General features: G+C 39.4%; 1 protein-coding gene across 1 annotated transcript in view; it reads left to right on the top strand.

The window, feature by feature from the left end:
• PSMD1 (proteasome 26S subunit, non-ATPase 1) overlaps positions 1 to 18,376 on the top strand; it is a 71,954-nt gene that overhangs the window by 41,075 nt on the left and 12,503 nt on the right. The window contains exons 17-19 of the mRNA XM_062006100.1: positions 6,741 to 6,855; positions 9,756 to 9,872; positions 16,711 to 16,813. Coding sequence (XP_061862084.1) covers positions 6,741 to 6,855; positions 9,756 to 9,872; positions 16,711 to 16,813 — 335 coding nt within the window. The remainder of the gene's footprint in view (positions 1 to 6,740; positions 6,856 to 9,755; positions 9,873 to 16,710; positions 16,814 to 18,376) is intronic.

The following is an 18,376-nucleotide window of genomic DNA, read 5'->3' as shown; positions in this document are numbered from 1 at the left end:
CTGTTTGATAAGCATCACTGTTGGCTACTGCCATAAAGAACTGTTTCGATCAAAGTGAAAATCAAGTGTTCCCACTTTTCTAGAATGCCTCAATGGATGTTGTAATGTATTTTATATGATAAAATAAATCTCTTTAGCCACTAGAATGGCTGAAGTAAATTGTGCATGTGGAGGTACTTTGATGAAGCACCAACTGAAGGCTATACTGTTGCCTGCAGATTGCTCTGATGAAAGCTGTATAACTGCATTCATATCTAATTGAAAAGAAAATTGTTTTAAAAATAAATATTGAAACAGATTTTTCTTAGAAACCGATAGAGGATGATGATATAAGTTTATTTACACATAAGCTTGTGTATCACGTATACCCGTGCCCTGGTTTGGACTTGGTGCAATGTTTCATATCAGCCAGCTAGAAAACTGAAGTGCCTTTTGTAGTCTTTTTTCCCAGATTTGAATAATTTCTGAGAAACACGTCCTCCTATGTATCTATTACACATCTGCAGCAGGTTCTTCACTGTGTGCTTCTGGACAAGCTTTTTGTGCACACCACTGCCCTGCCCTCAAGTCCAATTCCTCTCCTGTGTTGATGAGTGCTAGACCTTAAATCTCACTAGGCCTCACTCCTGGTCTACTGTAACCAGAATTTTTAAATTACGCTCTTTTTTTCCCCATCCCTTGCTGTTATTTCTCCTTTCAGATTGCCAGTATTATTTTGTTTGAATGGAGCCATGTCACCATTAGGTGTGAGCTGAGCGTGGTGACAGTGATTTCCGTCAGTTCTTGTCCCTCAAGTTCATCTGCTGCACCCACTGGCAGCACTCAGTCTCATCCTTCTGTCAGGGAGGTGCCTCCTAGAAGTTCTCATTCTTTAGCAAGCAACCAGGAGCCATTTCAGAGAAAAACCACTGTGGAGAAGGAGGTTGTGTTGCACGTGAGATAGTCGTAGGAAATTCCTGGCATGGGAACAGCTCAAATCCTTTTTGTTGAGAGAGAAAGAGAATGGGGCAGAGACAGATTTTACACCCATGCTTAGTCTACACTGAAAAATATCTGCTCGTTGTGTTTTTCTCTGCAAGTTTTCCATCTTCTATGTTTTCCACTCTCTGCCACACACACCCCCTTCGGAAATTACTGCAAGTTGTGCAATTAGATATCTGCATTCCTCCCTTATTAACTCATTTGTGGATGAAATGAAACTCCTGTTAAGCTTCACTTTTTAAAAAAGAAAAAAATCCGTTCCTGCACTGCCAAAGCAACTTGTGGAAATAGCTCTCTACACATGATTAATTAATGTTCAATAGTTCACAAAGTCATAAATATTTAGAATCTTTTGAAATACAATTGGGGAGACTTAATGAGGAATTTAAAAGATATATTTGACATTTCATTTTTCAATGATTTGTAAAGTCCTTAAATATTTAGACTAAAAAAGTGTATGTTAGTGATACTGCAGACACTTCCATTTTTAGTCTCGATCACAAGACTAGTCTGATGGCTTGTTTTCAGTATTCTGTTTATTTACTTATAGGTGCTACCTTATATATATATTCAGGGTTTCAGGTTTAAATATTACTGAAGTATAAGGAGAAATGGTAACAGTCCTCTAACCTTCAAGATGTGCAACTTACAGAATTAAAGTTAAACTTCACGGGGATATTTGAATGCAATTCTAACTGGGCTGTGATATGAGAAACTAAGTGGAATATGCGTCAAAATCTGGCAATACAGATCTTTAATTTGTCTTGTGGTAGTGTTGTATGAGTCTTGGAAAACAAGATATTGAAGTGGATTGTTAAACAAAGCCAATGTGCCTAATAGTGTTCTAACCCAATAAGGCTCTTGTGGGCAAAGCCTACTAAGAATTACAATATCTGCAGATGTTGCAGTTGTAATTGCCCTCAGAAAAAAACCCAAAACCCTCAAACAACCAAACCAGTTTTGGTTCCTTACAGATTCTTAATAGAGCTACTGTAAGAAGTGTTTTGTGGTGAAAAGGAAATACAGTTTCAGGGTTCCCTGCAAACTACAGAGAACCTTCCATGGTCAACACCATGGATTTGAAGGAAAACTGACCACCTTCTGCATCCAGTTCATCTGGGTGGTTTTGTTCATATTAGCTTGTGTTAGTAACTGTTGGCATCCTGGATTTTAATTTGTGAATTTTTGCACTGGATGCTTAAGAAAAAATTTCATTCTTCTCTCTTTGGAAGTAATGAGAGATCCAAAACTTTTTTAGTGACTTCTCAGAAATTCTAGGGCACTTAAAAGCTAAGTATAGAGAAGGTAACATTTATGTGTATAAAAATGTCACTTACATTTAATTCCATTCAGGAGATCAATGTCTCCAGGGCTGAGATCAAAGTTGAGGCTAAAGCTAAGGTAACTGGGCAGGTGTTGGGCAGCTCCTTTGTGTTCTCTCTGGTTCTGGTTTATATGAAGATTCAAAATTCTTAGTCACATGGGGTATCTGTTTCTCTTGGAGCAACCAGTTGGTGAGTGAAACTAATAAAATGATAACTTTTTTTTTTTTGCTAAGGGTCTCTTATTACTGTCTTGGTGAATCTCTATTTTTCTGTACAGTTTTGTTTATGGAGCTTGGAGGAAGTTCTTCATCTACAGCCCATAGATCACACCAATAAAACATCCTGATGTAGGGTGGAAGCAAAGCTATAGCAGACTGTTGAAGTCCTATAGAGGAAACTTCTAGGCTTTTTTGCCTTCTTGATTCATTTAAGTTTCCTAGTAACAGAACAAAGTTGCAGCTTGTTGTGATGTTTTTTTGTTTATAGGTCTGGGTTTTGGTGGCCTTTCAGTTGAAAATGAAGGAAATAATCAGACCATTCTTTTGTCATTGTTTTGCTGTTGTAGCAAAATGTAATTGCAAACTACTTGAGCAGAACCAGTGTTGGGGAAAGAAAAAGGAAGGAACCAGTGCATTAAAGATAATTTGTTTTGTGTTTTTTAAGTAGACATTACTTACCTTTTTAAGATACACAGCCTGGTTTAGAGGCGTGCCTTAGGCTTTAATGTAGGGATTTTTAGATGAAATTGCTGGACTGTGGTTTGGGAGGTCAAACTAGAAGGTTACAATATTTTGCTTCTGTCCTCAATGTGTATTAAATATGTTGCAGGTTTAGAATTTTTACTGTGACTTTCAAGAGGGTGGAAGATCTGTGTCTGGAGAAGAAATTTCTGCCCACTACATCTCCAGATGTTATCCTGTGTTTAACTTGTAGTAGCGACAGATGTCCGTATTAGGACTAGGAGCAGCCTGTTGCTGAACATTACTTCTAATAAGCCACTTATCTTTTTGTAGTACTGTTTTTAAGTTTCCTCACACTCTTCATTATTTCTTCACTCTCCTACCAAAGTTTTCTACTCAGTAATTACATCAATTTGGATATCAGCACGACAGAGTGGTGGAAAACTCTAGCAGGGAACCAGAGCGATGGATTTGGTTTGGGAACCTATGTGGGGCTTGATACCAGTGAAGTGGAAACTTCCCCCATCAGCAATGTTGAATGTCAAGTCAGCGGCTTGTTTGGCTGTACTCTCAGAGAAGGGTGAAAAACTCAGGCCAGGAGGAGAACAGGGTCATGTTTCAAACATATTTCCCAACTGGATTACCAGTTGGAAGTAATGCCACAGGAGCATGATTGCAGCCTCTAACTGCTTATGAGGGCTTTTACATTTTTCTTCTGATCACTTGACAGAATTGTTTTGCATTTTATGATTTTTATTAAGTGTGGGTTGGGGTTTATACGGGCTAATCTTTGGCAACAGCGTGTAGGACTTTGTAAAGCATCAGCAATAAAGTGAGCAAGCAAATGTTATTGCTTAAGCTCTGATGCCAACAGTGCTCATGTGTACTGAAGTCCTGTTCCTCTGATAAGCATTTTTACAAGACTCTCTCACTTCCTCAGCCCACTTGTGGTTCTGGCTTCTAGTCCTCTATTACGTGGGAAGAAGCTGTTTGAAGACTATGGGTTTGAGAAGACTGGATTACTGAGGAAAGTGTTGGGACCTGTTAAGTAGCTTTAACTCCCAAAGTGGGTTTACAGAAGGCCCCCTGTCAAAATTTTTGGCCATTATGTGGAGAGATTTGAGATTAAAGCATTTAAAGTCATGTCCACAAATAATATAAACCTGTCTAAAAATTCTGTAATCCACAATGTACACATAATTAATGTACATTAACCCTGATTTATTACAAAAACTGTACTGGGACTTCTGAGCCTGCAGGCACAAAGATATGTCCAAGTTAATGATTCTACAAAATCCAGCTTTCTGAACAGGAATTTAATGATTAATGCTTCAAAGTGGATAATCTCATCTTTGCCAGAAGATGTTTTTCTCTTCTTTGGCTCACAATCTGCCTGTTTAACATTTGCTGAAGTTAAGCAAACACAAAGGTGTTAAGAGTCTTTGTGCAAGAGCTGAAGTTTTCTGTGCAGCTGAATGCTTGGGCTCATTTATTATGGGATTTGTGACTCCTAGTCTCCACATCAGCTCATTTAAAAGAAAAACAACACAACATTTTTACCATCTAAGCTGTTATTTGAGCAAGAGACAGACAGGTAGTTTTAAATGTGTCTTTTAGTTTATAGTCCATTTCTACTTGCTTGCAGAATAGAATCATGCAATTCCCAACTCTTCTCCCTTTCTTAATGTTTGTCCTCAAGCCTGGATCCGAGAGGCAGTAGAGTTTACAACAGTTTTGTGTTCACTACTTTCTTGTTTTATGTGGGTTTGGTTGTTTGGGGTTTCTTTTTTTCTGTAAGGTGGTGGCAGTAGATGGGAATCCTTACTCATGCAGGTGTTTTAGGAAAACTCAAAAAAGCCAGACTGTTGGAAGCAGGGTTGAGATAGGAAATGTGGGTACTTGCTGCCATTACTGCTGAGGGCATGAGTAGCCTCTGAAACCTGAGTGCTTCAGGTCTCTTTAGGAATTTTGGAGGAGAACTGGAGCCTATGTGGTGGTGCTGCCTGTCTGTGATCAACTGGAGCAAGAGGAATTTAGGACTAGTTATCAGAGGAGACTATGGCAAAGTGCTGAAGTGGGAAGAGGTAGTAGAGGAGAAATTAACTTATTTGTGTGTAGAGTATAACTGAAGTATAAGTGTGTGATGTGGCATTATGACCATGTCTTCTGTCTCCAACCACAATGAGGGAAGAAAATGAATTCAATTATTGCTTAAGGTCTTTTTCACTTCTCTTTTCTAGCATTCAGGTATTAATTTAACAAAAACCAATCATGAAACCAAACATAAAACCAATGCTAGAGTATACTCCATAATGACTTTTCTATCTCTAGAGTATGTTGATAGACACTTAGTGATTCTATGTGGTGCTATAGTTATGTACAATAGGTGCTGCTGTCACTTTCCAGCTTCTATCTTTCAGTATATTAAACACAAGAATGAAAGCTAAAACTAAGGTCTTCTTGGCTCTTGCTTTGTATGTTTCAGTCTGAAATCTGTTTATAGTCCAAGTACATGGCTTGTGAGACTCCTTTTAGGATTGTGAATGTAACAATTAAAAAGCTAGTCTGGGCTGCAGGACACAGAGAGAGGGAGCTGGTAACCAGATGATGTGCACTTTGAAAACAGGTGTAATTAAATCACTTTCAATTTACAATTTCCCATCTTTCTTTTTCATGAACATGTACTTGCCAACTGTATTCCTGCCTCATTCTTGTGTTTGTGTTGTCATGAGATTGAGTAAATTTAACAGATTAGCTGTGATGGATGTGCTTGTGATGCCTATGAGTTCAGAGTGCACTATTGCAGAGATGCTTGTTGTACTAACAATTTTGTCCTTCACTGCATTAGAAATGCTGAAATTGGCAGTGTTTGATATCATAAAGTGGTTTGTGTAGCATCAAAATTAATGGAGTAATGAATATATCTACACAGACAGGAGGGAAATGAATATATCCATACCTGTGAGTTCTGCCCTACTTCAGAAATACTCAATATTCACAAGATTGTTTGCATTAGAAACATGTTCTTGCTGTAGGAAATTAAGGATTCCCTTTCATTTCAACCAGTACTGGGATAGAGGTTCTGTTGCTATAACGGCCAACAGGACACTGCTTTTCAACTGGTGTGGCATAGAGCATATACTCCCATTTCAAGTCTCTTAAAAAGCAGCAACATTACACCATGATACTGTAAGGAGGCAACAGTAGGCATTGGCTGATAAACTGATTGGAAGCATGTATTGTATCAGCATTTCCTCACGTGCTGTGATTTGTAGCAATAGGTGGGAGTAAGGAGTCAGCAGAAGCAATGATTGTGAAAAGGGAGTTTGGGACCCACCAGCCTTGAGGTCTGATTGAACACTGGAGTTGAGGTTTGTGTCTGCTGATGGGAGATTTAGTACTGTGTGTCTCATGGAGAGTAAAACTCTGCTAGTAGAAAGTCTGTCACAACAGCATGATTTATAAAGACCTTGATTTTTAACAGATAGATCATTCTGCTGGGTAATCTTTTAAAGGCAGAAAATAGGAACCAAAAAGGAAGACTTTAGTAGTGAGTACTGTGTGTGTTATCTGCAGTGATAGGGCTTCCCTGTTCTCATAGTTCATTTGTTCCATTCCTCTGGTTACATTCTGAAAAATACAAAATATTCGGCGTGGAAGGACAACTCTAAATTTTCCAGTATGAGTAGAGTGGAGTCTTCCTAGTTCGAAGAACAACAATTACTGACAACATTCTCTTTTTGCCTTTCTTTAGGACTCCTGAGCAGTGTCCAAGTGTGGTTTCTTTGCTGTCAGAGAGCTACAATCCCCATGTGCGTTATGGGGCTGCCATGGCTTTGGGTATCTGCTGTGCTGGCACTGGAAACAAGGTGAGGACCAGAAGCATCTGATGCCAAGATTGTTTTTGCTCTCTCCTGCCACTGACACATTTATGTACATCAGATTTCTCACACATATCCACTGCTAGTCAGCTTGAGTAGAGCAGTACTTCTTCAAATTCTTTAACTGTCCTGGGTGTAGAGATTCTTTCTCTGCTTGTACAGAATAGATAAAGTAGAAGAATGTTTTTATATGGTATCGCCACGATGTTGGAAGACAAAAGTCTTCAAAACTTTTCTTAGTTTTCTTTCTGTCAAGTTGCCACTGAGCTTTAAATGTTTGTTCAGTACTCCAGAATCAATACCCTTTTGCCCTTCAAGCTGATCTTTTATAGGTTGCTTTAGGAGGAACAAGGGGCTGCCAGTGACAGGAAAACAGCAGGTGTTTTGCATAACTTCTAGCTCCCTTCTTTCCTCTGGTACACAGTTCATGGAAGATCCATCTAGTAAAGCCAAGTGCAATGAAATTTAATTAAATTTGCCGTAGTTTCAGGTGCATAATTCACAGACAGTAAAATTTTACTCTTGCTTTATGAGAGTCAGTGAGGAATAATTCTCAGAAATTATGTCAAGGACCTTGTTAGAGTAGGAGAATTCCCACTGCTGCTGTGTGAAATAAGGGCTTATTGGGACAAGCAGCAAGTAAACTTGGAGATAAGCGTCCTCTACTTCACCCACATGTCTATATAATCTGTACTGGTACTGAAACATAATTTCAAAACAGGTGCACAGACTGTCCATGTGGAAGTCGTATTTCATGCTTCCAGCTCTTTCATAGATCTCATGCTTATCTATATCATCCTTCCTTCAGCTAGTACTGAACACTTGGTCTGTGGCTCATGCAAGTGAGCGCTCATCGTGTTGTGAAATGCACAGGATGCTGACACAGGCTGCCTGCCATCTTTAGTATCTAAAGCATGCAGACTTGAAAGCAAACTGGAAGTCCTATTTTTATCTGGGTTGCTTTATTCTCAAGTGGAAGGTGGAATCAAGGAGCTAATTATTTTTAACCTGCATCTGGCAAGTTGATCTAAGTGGAAATGCTTTTAGTCACACAAAGAAGTCAGTTTTATTTCCAGATACATTGTGTGATAAAGACCTAAACCATCTAATTACATGCAGATATATCTTCCAGAGCTAATGTTAGTAGGTTGTGAAGGCCCAAATATATTCAGCTTTGGAGACTGGAAAGTACAACTTCTTGTCATAGAGGATGTTCCATACACGGTATTGAATGCGTGCCAAAGGCAGGCTGAGTCACTTTCAGGTGGAGAAGCACAGGCTCCAACTGGCAAAAGCCATCTGAGTGAAGGCCTGATATTGTTCTGAAGCAGTTCTTAGGAACAGTGTATTGTATAAAATCAGGTTGTTTTAAAAAGCCTTATCCTGACAGAAATAACACTGAGAGGTGTCTGTGCTGGGAGACTCATGCACTCCACTGCTTTTGCTCATGTCCTCAGTTTAAGTAGAGACAGGAGAGAGCTCTGCACCAGAGATTGCCAAGTGATTCTGTCTGACTCTCGTAATCAGAAGATCACATAATAGATTAAAAGAGCTCTTTGTTCCTATCTAACAGCTGGCTGCACATGCCCTTTCAGAGTGCTTTTAGAAAGCCCCCACAGACTCAAGTTATCTGTTCAGCCAAACTGCTATCTCAGGTTTATTCTGCTTAGATCTGAAGAGCGTGGCTGAGCTCACTGACAATTTCCTGCTTGAAACAGATAGTCTTGGTCCTTCCTGACACTTTTTGCTCTGCCTTATGTCCAACTCCCTAGTGAGCTGATTCAGACACAAAATTGCAGAACATTGAACTACATAACAAGAACAGGGAACAGTTCTCTATTGAATTGTCATGCTGGAAAAGCTCACTGAGAGGTGAGATGAGCTGCAGCTAGCACAGAGAAAAGGGAAGGACTGGATAGCAGAAGGAAAATTGAGGGGAAAAAAAGAAGGGGTCTCATTTTTTACAGCAGTGAATGTAGATGAGCTGATGGACCTTGCATGGTTAGAAATGAATTTGTGTGTGTAATAATTCCATGGATGTTTAAGTCATGGCTTGCAAAGTGGCAAAACTGTAAATGGAGATGAAAACACAGGCCTGAAGACATGCTTTAGCCTGAGATGCCCGCAAATTGCCCATACTGGTCTGGACTGTCTTACAGCTTTTCATAATCAGTGACTGTATAGAAAAGAATGTTTATTGCAAGGTCATTCTGGATCATGTTACCATGGTGCTTAGCTGGGAAGCTCCTGAATTAGGAGAAGCAATAGAGCATGTTTAAGTGTTTTGGAAATCTAGATTTAATATATGATTGCTCCAAGCCAGCCCAACTTAATGTGAGTTTGAAAGAAATGCTTTCATATGGTGCTAAATGTTACAGGTTCTGGCAAATTGGAAGACCAGGAATTTGAGACCTGGATGGTTTACTATTTCATTTTCAAACCTTCAACACATTGTTCAATACCACTAGTTCATTTCTTAGCTTCGTTCAGAAAATAAGCTAACATGTATTTTTTTTGGGAAGAACGGCAAAGAAAGTGTACAAATAATTTATGTGTACTGTTTAAGGCATGTCAGTAGTTCTAAGGTGATGAATGTATCTGTTGCTTACAACTGTTACCTGTTTCCCTATTTCTGCAGGTTCATCTTGTTCCATCCATCACTTGGGTTTTGTTGGGTTGGGGTTTTTTTTGCTATTCAATTTTTGGATTCAGATCCACAGAAATACGTTTTTCTGCTTCATTTATGAAGAGCAGACAAAGCATATAAAAAAAAAGTATATCTGGTAGCATCAATCTGCTAACCTTCCATTAGAGTACCAAATCCTGGGATAGTAAAAATAATAGTATTAACTTGGTGCATGCTTCTTTCTTGGTTTTTTGTTCTTTAGGAAGCAATTAATTTGCTTGAGCCAATGACAAATGATCCAGTGAACTATGTACGTCAAGGAGCTCTGATTGCATCTGCCCTTATCATGATCCAGCAGACTGAGATTACCTGCCCAAAGGTAATGTGGCATACCTTACCTACCAGCTTGTTAGTGGAAAAATGGTGAAGGATGACAAATCTTTAGTGTTTGGCCCTGCGTATAAATATTGGCAAGAGAGTGTACGTGCCTTGTAAAGAGCCAGAGTTGTATGCACAGCGGGAAGCTCCTGCATGGATCAGACTGTGCACTTCTGAATAGGGAAGCCAATGCATGCTGATAAACATGCCTGATGACAGCATTTTAACTCTCTTGTAGGAATAAATACTCTTTGATTCTGTGATTCTCTGATTCCTTCTTAAAATGTCTAAAAGCATTTTGTAATCATATGAAAGTGTCTGTCTGCACTAACATGTGCTGAGCCCTGTATGCTTATGATTATGTGAAGACCATTAGTAGAGGAGTTGGTTTTGATCATAGTGAGCTTGGTTTTGGATGTGGTGACCCTGCAGGGAAGTCCTGTTACAATTGTGTTTCTTTTGTAGTTACTCTTAACAGTTTCTGGTGTCAGACCTGCTTTAGTGGCTGCATAGCAAATACATTTTTAATGGAGCTTTTGCTCAAAAGGCAAAAAGGATTGCCTATGCTGTGTTTAGCTTTTAAAGTGACTTGCTCTGTGAATGTATGACAGGTGATGATATGCAAACATTTGTACAGACTAAAAGTCTACATTAGTAGAAGCTCTGAGGTTCCACATTTCATCTGCTCTGGTGAGCACTGAGGCAGAGCAGTAGCTGGTACTTTGCTACTTACCTGTCATGTATAGGTTGCTTTTATTGATTCATTGTAGAAATTGAACTGGGATAAAACCAGCCTTTTTTTTTTTTTTTACTGTGTTTGGATGGGAAGAAAGATTAAAAAAAAAACACCCAAACCCAACCTTTTTTTGTCCAGTGGAAAAAATTTACTTGGAAAAGTCAGTAAAGGAAATACACAAACACAGGTGTTTGGGGATTTCCAATTCATGGAACATGAGGATTTGCTGGCAGACACTTCATTCCTTTGAATTATTTTTAAAAAAGAAAAAAAGCCACCCCAAGTTAGTTTTCCCTGAGCATAATCTGGGAGCATTGTTTATATTATCAGAATTGTATTTCAACTGAATAAGCCAGTGAAGAACACTAGAGTTCTGTGAGATCCCCTCATCTGCCAAGCTACAAAGTGTCTGTAATGTAAAGTTGAATTATCTTTCTATGGAAAGAAAAGTACTTGTTGTTCTTATTTCTTCCTTGATCAAGTGCTTTGATTGCCAGCCCTCAATATATGAGATCAGATTTAATCATTCTGCGCTCTTCTGACACTGGGTAAATTCTAGAGCTCTTCTGTATCTCAGTTTCCCACCTGAAACAAAAAAGAATGGTACTTTTTTCAATGAAAGGACATTATGAGAATAAGTTGATTTTAGCTTGCAAAGCATCCTGATCCTCTTGGGATGGGAATTGCAGCCTACTATGAATCAGACACCTCAGGCTGTTTTAGGTTACTTGCTGAGTCTGTCTATTGACGTTTCAGTCTTTTTGAGGTGATAGGAGAAACAGTCTGTGTGTCCTAAACAAAAGTGCAGACAGGAAAACAGTTAGTGAAAATACAGATGATCTGAGGTGTGTAGCAAGTCAGATCTCTTTCCTCAAAGAGACCTGGTAACCTTGACTTCAGACGTATGTGTAATACCTAGGCTTTTAGGTGGGTGATAAAAGTAATTGACTGGCAAATACAATATCAGATGTATAGTCTGGGGTTCAGTGGCTTGTTTAGAAAATGGACAGAGGAACTGAAAAAGCTTTTTCAGAGCTTTGTTTGAGCCAAAAGTTATAAGCCAGTGTCTTACCCCGTCATAGAAGCACTGCAGATATTAAACAAACAAAACCAAAAACACACTCTGGGTTTTAAGATGATAAATAATCTCTGAAATATTCTACTAATTTAGGAACTCAACACAGAAAATACAAATTTTACTTGTTTTGAACACCCCAAAAGTTAGTTACAACCATCATAGTTTCTTGCTGAAAGTCAAAGGCGTATTTTAAGGAGTATGCTGCCAATTAAGTTATTTATTATCCATGGGAAAACTTTTTTTGGGTCATTCTGCCAGTCTGAAGTAAAACTATTTTACTCTGATGTGAAAGTTCAGAAAACTGGCCATTTTTGGATTAGAGTGACATATTTTGATGTGATCAGATTCCTAAGTGGCACAGTACTGCACTGTGTGCCAAAGTGTCTAACGTGATGTCTGAAAGTAATTATGTTGCTGGATAAGCTGCTAGTAAAAGGAATGTGTTGGATTTCATATCCCACAAGCTGCACATGAGATCTTGATGGGATCAGAGAGAAGCTAAATCTTCTGTATCATCATCTCACCTCTGCTAAATACTTCTTAATACTTTGTGAGATGGTGATTTTAATAAAGATTGTGATGTGCAGTCTGACCAGCTTACTGTCTTTACTTTTCAGTTTTATCTGTTCTGGGATTATTTAAACTTTTTTGGTAAACTTCTTCTTTGTGATTGTTGAACTAGAAGGACTTTAAATTCTCTAGTGATAATTTGGGATGAAGATTGTAGCAAACCGTCTTCCTTGAATAGATTTAGATTTTTCAGGGATAAAATAACTTGAGAGTTTTGAGAGCTGAGCTTTGCAGTGCTGAAATAGAATAAAGAGCAGCAATAAAACAGAAATTTAAGAATCAGAGCATTCTGGTTTAAAAGAAACCGTAAAGAGTTTAAATAAAGAATTGTCGTTATTTAAAGTTCTCTTGACCTTGCAGGTTGCTTAAGTACCCAAAAGTGTAGCAAATCTTGCATAAAGCTGATTTGGCCTCTTTGGGAGTTGAAACACAATTCCTCCATGTGCAGCCAGCATGGATTTTCCTGACCTCTGTTGATACATTTAAGAGGCATATTGTTGCAGGATATAGACCACTAACGAGTTTATTTTGTGAAATGGAGTCCTAAATTATAGATGTGATGAGATCATTGAAACAGAAATCAATGACAACTTCATTATGTATTTGTGACATGCAGAGCAATTAAGACAGCAATTCTGGAGACAAACTACATCTAACATCTTGAATTTACCACTTCCTGTTTTTGTATTAGGATAGTCATCTTGGCAAATTGAGAAGATAGTCAGGAAGGTTGAGGCTTTTCATCAGTCTTCCTTTGATCATCTTGGCCTGTTATCTTTAAGATGTTGTGAAGAAACCAGGACCTGAGTGCTGTATTTTTTACCCATTTAGATGAAATACTACGTCTTGCTAAGATGCAAGAGTAATTTTTTGCTATATTCAAGTAACACCTTCACATTTCTTCACATAAACCTGTTACTGTTAGATGCTTCTGCTTACTGTGTGCTCTGTATTCAGAATACCTTCAACATTTGAAGACAGGACGTGCATGTGGTTTGAAACCTGTTTTATTAAAAACAGATTCCTAGATACTCTTTATAAGTTAAATTTGCAAAGACATCATGAACATCACCTGCCACTGCTTCCCTTAGTTAACTGTTTGTTAAGTCTTATTCTTAACAATCTCATGAGCTTCATGTTTTACTGTGAGAGTGACGGAGCCCTGGCACAGGCTGCCCAGAGGAGTTGTGGAGTCTCCTTCCTTGGAGGTCTTCAAGACTCACCTGGACATGTGCCTATACAACCTGATCTGAACCTGCTTCTGCAGAGGGGTTGGACTAGATGATCTTTAAAGGTCCCTTCCAACCCCTATCATTTTATGATTCATGTGCATCAATGTTGACTGGTGAAGGGAGATGTGGTAAACAACCTGGTAAATGACAGGCCCTTGGGTTTGTGGTAAGAAACGGTGCTGTATCATTCTCATGTCTTAAGGCCTGTGTTGTTTCCTTGGGATTTCCAAGGTTGCACATTTGGCTTCATTTGAAATCAGTGGTGTGTCATTTTGGTCAGCACTAATTATCAGCATGATATGTGTGTGTGTGTGTGTGTGTTTGTATTGTCAGTAAAGATGAAATGAGTCAGTGCCTATGTTTTAGTGTTCCTGCTGGAAGTTGCTCAAATAAATTTCTTGGTAGCATTTCCAGAGGCTATAAAATTTTTAAGTGTTTGAAAATTTCAAGGGAGAAACAGAGCTTGTGGGCTTCATAGCATATTAAATAAACTTGTTCTGTAGTTTGGGATGTGCTTGTTGCTGTGGTTTGAAAGAAAAATAGTAGCAGATTAAAGGGCTCTACTGGACAAACTCTGGTGGATTTTGCTTCAACGGCTTAAAGGTTTTCTGTCTGTTAACACCTTGTTCCATTCTGTAGGAGATGAGTGCCCCAACAGCAAAGACAGAACTGAGCTTTTGTCTGTTGCTAGTCTTGCTTTCTCCAAAGAGGTGGAGCAATGGCTCCATGTGAGGATGATGCCTTTCTGAACTGCTGCAGCTAGAGCTGCCAAAGTGGACTTTCACCAGCACCAAAGAAGGTTTTGGACTGGGTCCTGATCCAGTCCAAAAATCCCATTCCTGTGAGGTATTTGCTTTATAAAGCAAATAGGAACAGCCTGAGTTAAGTATGCAGGAATACCATGCATTCAGGTGTTGAGGCAGTCCTTGGGGCTGGATTTGTCTGGGCAGGGTAGTCTCCCACCCTTTCATAGAACAATTTTGCTTCTACTGATATTCAAGTAAAATTTGGAAAGGGCACGTTTGCTCAATACATTTTCCAGGGTTGGCAGTGGCCCACAGCTCACAGTGCACAGGTGTGCAGAGTTTTATCTGAGAGCAGAACACTCTTGATACAGCACTACATATGTTATATTTTTATAAGTAGAGGATATAAGGGCTATTTCTTATTGTAGCTGGTCAGTGCTTGTTCATTAAATACCTGCCCTCAGTTGATTCCCGCTGTGACCTATGTTGTCTTGAGAAGTGGCAATTGATACTCTTAGGTTAAGCAGCCAGGTGTCTGGCCCTTGGTCCCTTGCAGGTGTTGGTGTCCTGGTTAGCTGGCTGCCCAGTGCTGTGTCTGGTGCCACAGTGGGTGGGTTCCTGGTGTCCAGCTGGTTTGTCTTCTCTGAACTAATATACATGTGAGTAGGAGCTGTGAAAGACTTGTTAGGGAAAGGGTGCTAACGGAGGCAGCACACTGTGACCAGGGAAGGTGGGTGGCTTCCCCTGCCAGCCCTGCCTCACCTTTCCCAAGAGAGGCCTTTCTGCACCTCCATTCCAAGGTGCTGCTCTGTCAGATGTCAGTGTGAACATTAGGAGTTCTGCTGAATGTCCTCTCGCTTCGCCAAGGGTTTCATCCTCTGAAGCTTTGATTACAGTGTAGATTCCAGATTCCAGTCCACCAAATGAGCCTTGTAACATCCATCTGTTTTTATAAATATTCCAAACTCAGAAGCTGAGCCCAAAGTCAAGAAAATTATGAGCTCTAAACAGAGGCACTGGAATCCTACTGCTCAGCTCAACCACAGGAATCATTTTCCACGTTACCTCCGTGTCTCTGTGTGTCAATGGCAAATAACATTTGAAGGCTTTGGTTCACCTAATCTGTGTGTGGTTGCTCTTAACACTGCATGAGGCCCCGTTCCAGGTTGCAAATGCAAACTAAGGTATTTTTCCAGTGTATAAGAGGTCAGGCATAAGAAACAAACTATTTGTATTAAATGTGTAAACCTCAGTGTGAGCTTTTATAAATAAAAATTGAGAGTGCAGGAAAAGGCATAAATGGAGTGAAACAAGGGTAGGGTTTGGTCCATATATACAGAATAAACTCTGTATTGTGTGTGCAGTATATCCTGCACATATCTGACTGTGTGGCTGCCCTGGAAATATATGTTGCTTCTTTTTCTTAAGTTTTCTTGCATTTATTAAAGCCAAGTCACCTCCTTTTGTGGACAGGGACTAGTAACTAAAGCTTTTTTAAGGTCTATTCACCGATTCCCCATTGTAACTGATGTTACCACACGGATTGTTGGACTTCCTTACAATGAAAAATGGAAATAGCTGCTGGTTTTTTTTCCCCTGGTTTAATAAATGCCTCTTCTACTGAAGTAATATTGTTTTGCTCAGCTTTGCTGCTCCTGTTTAAAAGTGATGACTTCTTTGGTCCTTCATGGTCGTGAGACTGTTATTTTGCATGAAATTAAGTAATTTTAATACAGTCATGTTTAGCAAATCATGATTTACTTGTCTGAATGTTCATGTCCTTCACTGTGGGCCACAGATTGCTTTAAATCTCATCAAGTTAAGATGCCATCAGTGGGGAAGCAGTTGAGGTACAGCTGGGTTAGTTGCTGAAAGAGCAAAGAAGGGAAAAGTATTGGCCAGAAAGTGTCTGTTCCTTTAGGGCTCCTTTTTAAGTGCTATGATGGGTTAGTGAGCATTGAGCACTATTTCACTAAGTGTGTAGGGTTAACAAAGCAGCATTGTGGCTTTTGGGTTTAATGCTCCTGGGTTGGCAATGATGCACCTTAGGGACATTATCAATACAGCAGAAATGTTGTACAGGAAAAGCAGAATAGGTATGAGGTTTTGAGCAGTAGGACTTGGTAGAAACTTAAGCAAGTGCAGGGTCATGCACCTAAGGACATATGGTAGTTCTTGCTACAGCTCATCACTTGGTCTTTTATACTGACGTCAATCCACAGATTCTCAGGCTATAAGGCCTACAATATATCCTTTGGAACTGTTTTTAAATCACTAAATGGGTATCTACAAATGGGGAAAACTTCTGTAGTTAATTATTTGTGGCATGACTTGTAACAGCAGTGACTAAAGCAGTTGAAGAGACACATGTTGTCCTAGGGTGCAGAAATGCAGGATGCTTCAATTAAAGACAGAATATTTGACTCATGCAGTCAGTTTTATAATTTTTCTCTCTTTTTTTTCTTCTTTTTATCTAGGTCAGCCAGTTCAGACAGCTCTATTCCAAAGTGATCAATGATAAACATGATGATGTTATGGCAAAGTTTGGAGCAATCCTGGCACAAGGCATTTTGGATGCAGGTAATTCCCCAAACATTTAAAGCAGTCAAAATTTCTTAAGCTTGTTTGGCTACAATAGCTGTAATAGCAAATTCCATTTGGGAGATGAGATGCTTGCTGGCTTTACACCTGTTGTGTTGCAGGACATGTCAAACCTCAAGTAGTTTAGCTAATTAAAGAAGTAAATAGTATTTTGTATTTTCAGCTTGTATCAGTGTTAAGAGACTCTCAACCCAGTCATTGGACAGAATCTTTGTGCAGAAGTCTGGACAAATATGATCTTTTTGCTCTGTTTTGTTACCTTGAATGTTGATTTATAGCATGATAGTTTGCTTCTGTATATTTTCTGAGTATGATATTTTGAAACCTCATGGCATCCAGTCCTTATATTTTGCTTTTTCTGTTAAAACTTGGTGTAACCATTTAAAAATACATATATGTGTATATTAAATATGCCTTTAATAACTAGATCTTGCCTGATCATTGGGAGGTGTTGCACAAAGAGGGAGGCATAGTTAACTGCATCAGTGTTACTTCAGAAGGCTGAGTTTCAGAGACTACTACTTTTTCTAGTGGGGAAACATCATTTCATGAATGTTAATGTCAAAATGTTGAGCCAGGGATAGGATTCTCTTAAGGTATTAGCATTTCACAAGGGATGAGCTGCAGGGCCTATTAAGGAAGGTTTCTGTAAACAAAGAGGGCAGACAATGTTTTGTTTTGAATTTTTCCTTCTGCTGGAGTTAAGACTTGTTCAGTGCTGTGTGACAATAGCACCTCTTTCCAACTTTCCAAACACAGCTTCTCTCATCTGGTCTCTTGTACTGTGGCTCTTCTTGCCATGCACACCCTCTTATACCCATTGCTGAGTAGAAACAAGCTGGCTTTCCATGTATTCTGAGATGAAGGTTAGTCTTGAAGTCACTTAAGCAAAGGAGTCTCATATATTTGTCTCTGCAACTTTCCTTAAGCGCAGCACCATGCAATGTGGTTACAGTGCCTGTATGAAATTACTACATGTAGGAGGCAGGGGAAGAAAAACTTAGGGCTGCCTGCACCTATCTCCATGGAAGCATGTTTAGAATGCTGTCTTCCTGGTGGGCCTGTGGCAGTCAGGCTGTTCTCTGCTCTATGTCTAGGGCTGCTCAGAGAAGAAAGCAACAGGAACCCCTTCTTTGTCTTTCCTGCCTCCCAGGTACCTCTCCTGGTGCTCAGACAGAGCAGTGGTTTTGGCACAAGACTCTTGGAATAATATTGGTCATTCCCATTAGTCATAGTGTGTTGCTGGGAAGCCAGAGCCCAGGTGGCTCTGAGATTTTTCTCTGAGCACTACAGACCTGCTTCAAATTCCAACCTTTTAAGATTAAATCATAAAAATGCAGCTAAACCCTTATTTACTTCCTGTACCACTCGTGTTGTGTAATGACTTGGAAACCAGAAGCATCCAATTTTAATAAACTACATGTGAATTTGTGCCAACTTTAACCTCTTTATTTCCTGCTGAGTGGCTGGAGGAAGGTTGTGAACTATGCTTTCTTAACCTATTGCCACTTTCATTAGAGCCTCTTAAAAGAATAAATTCTT

This window comes from Colius striatus, chromosome 12 (genome assembly GCF_028858725.1).
Source record: "Colius striatus isolate bColStr4 chromosome 12, bColStr4.1.hap1, whole genome shotgun sequence".
Lineage (NCBI taxonomy): Eukaryota > Metazoa > Chordata > Aves > Coliiformes > Coliidae > Colius > Colius striatus.
This window is presented reverse-complemented; position numbering and strand designations above follow the sequence as displayed.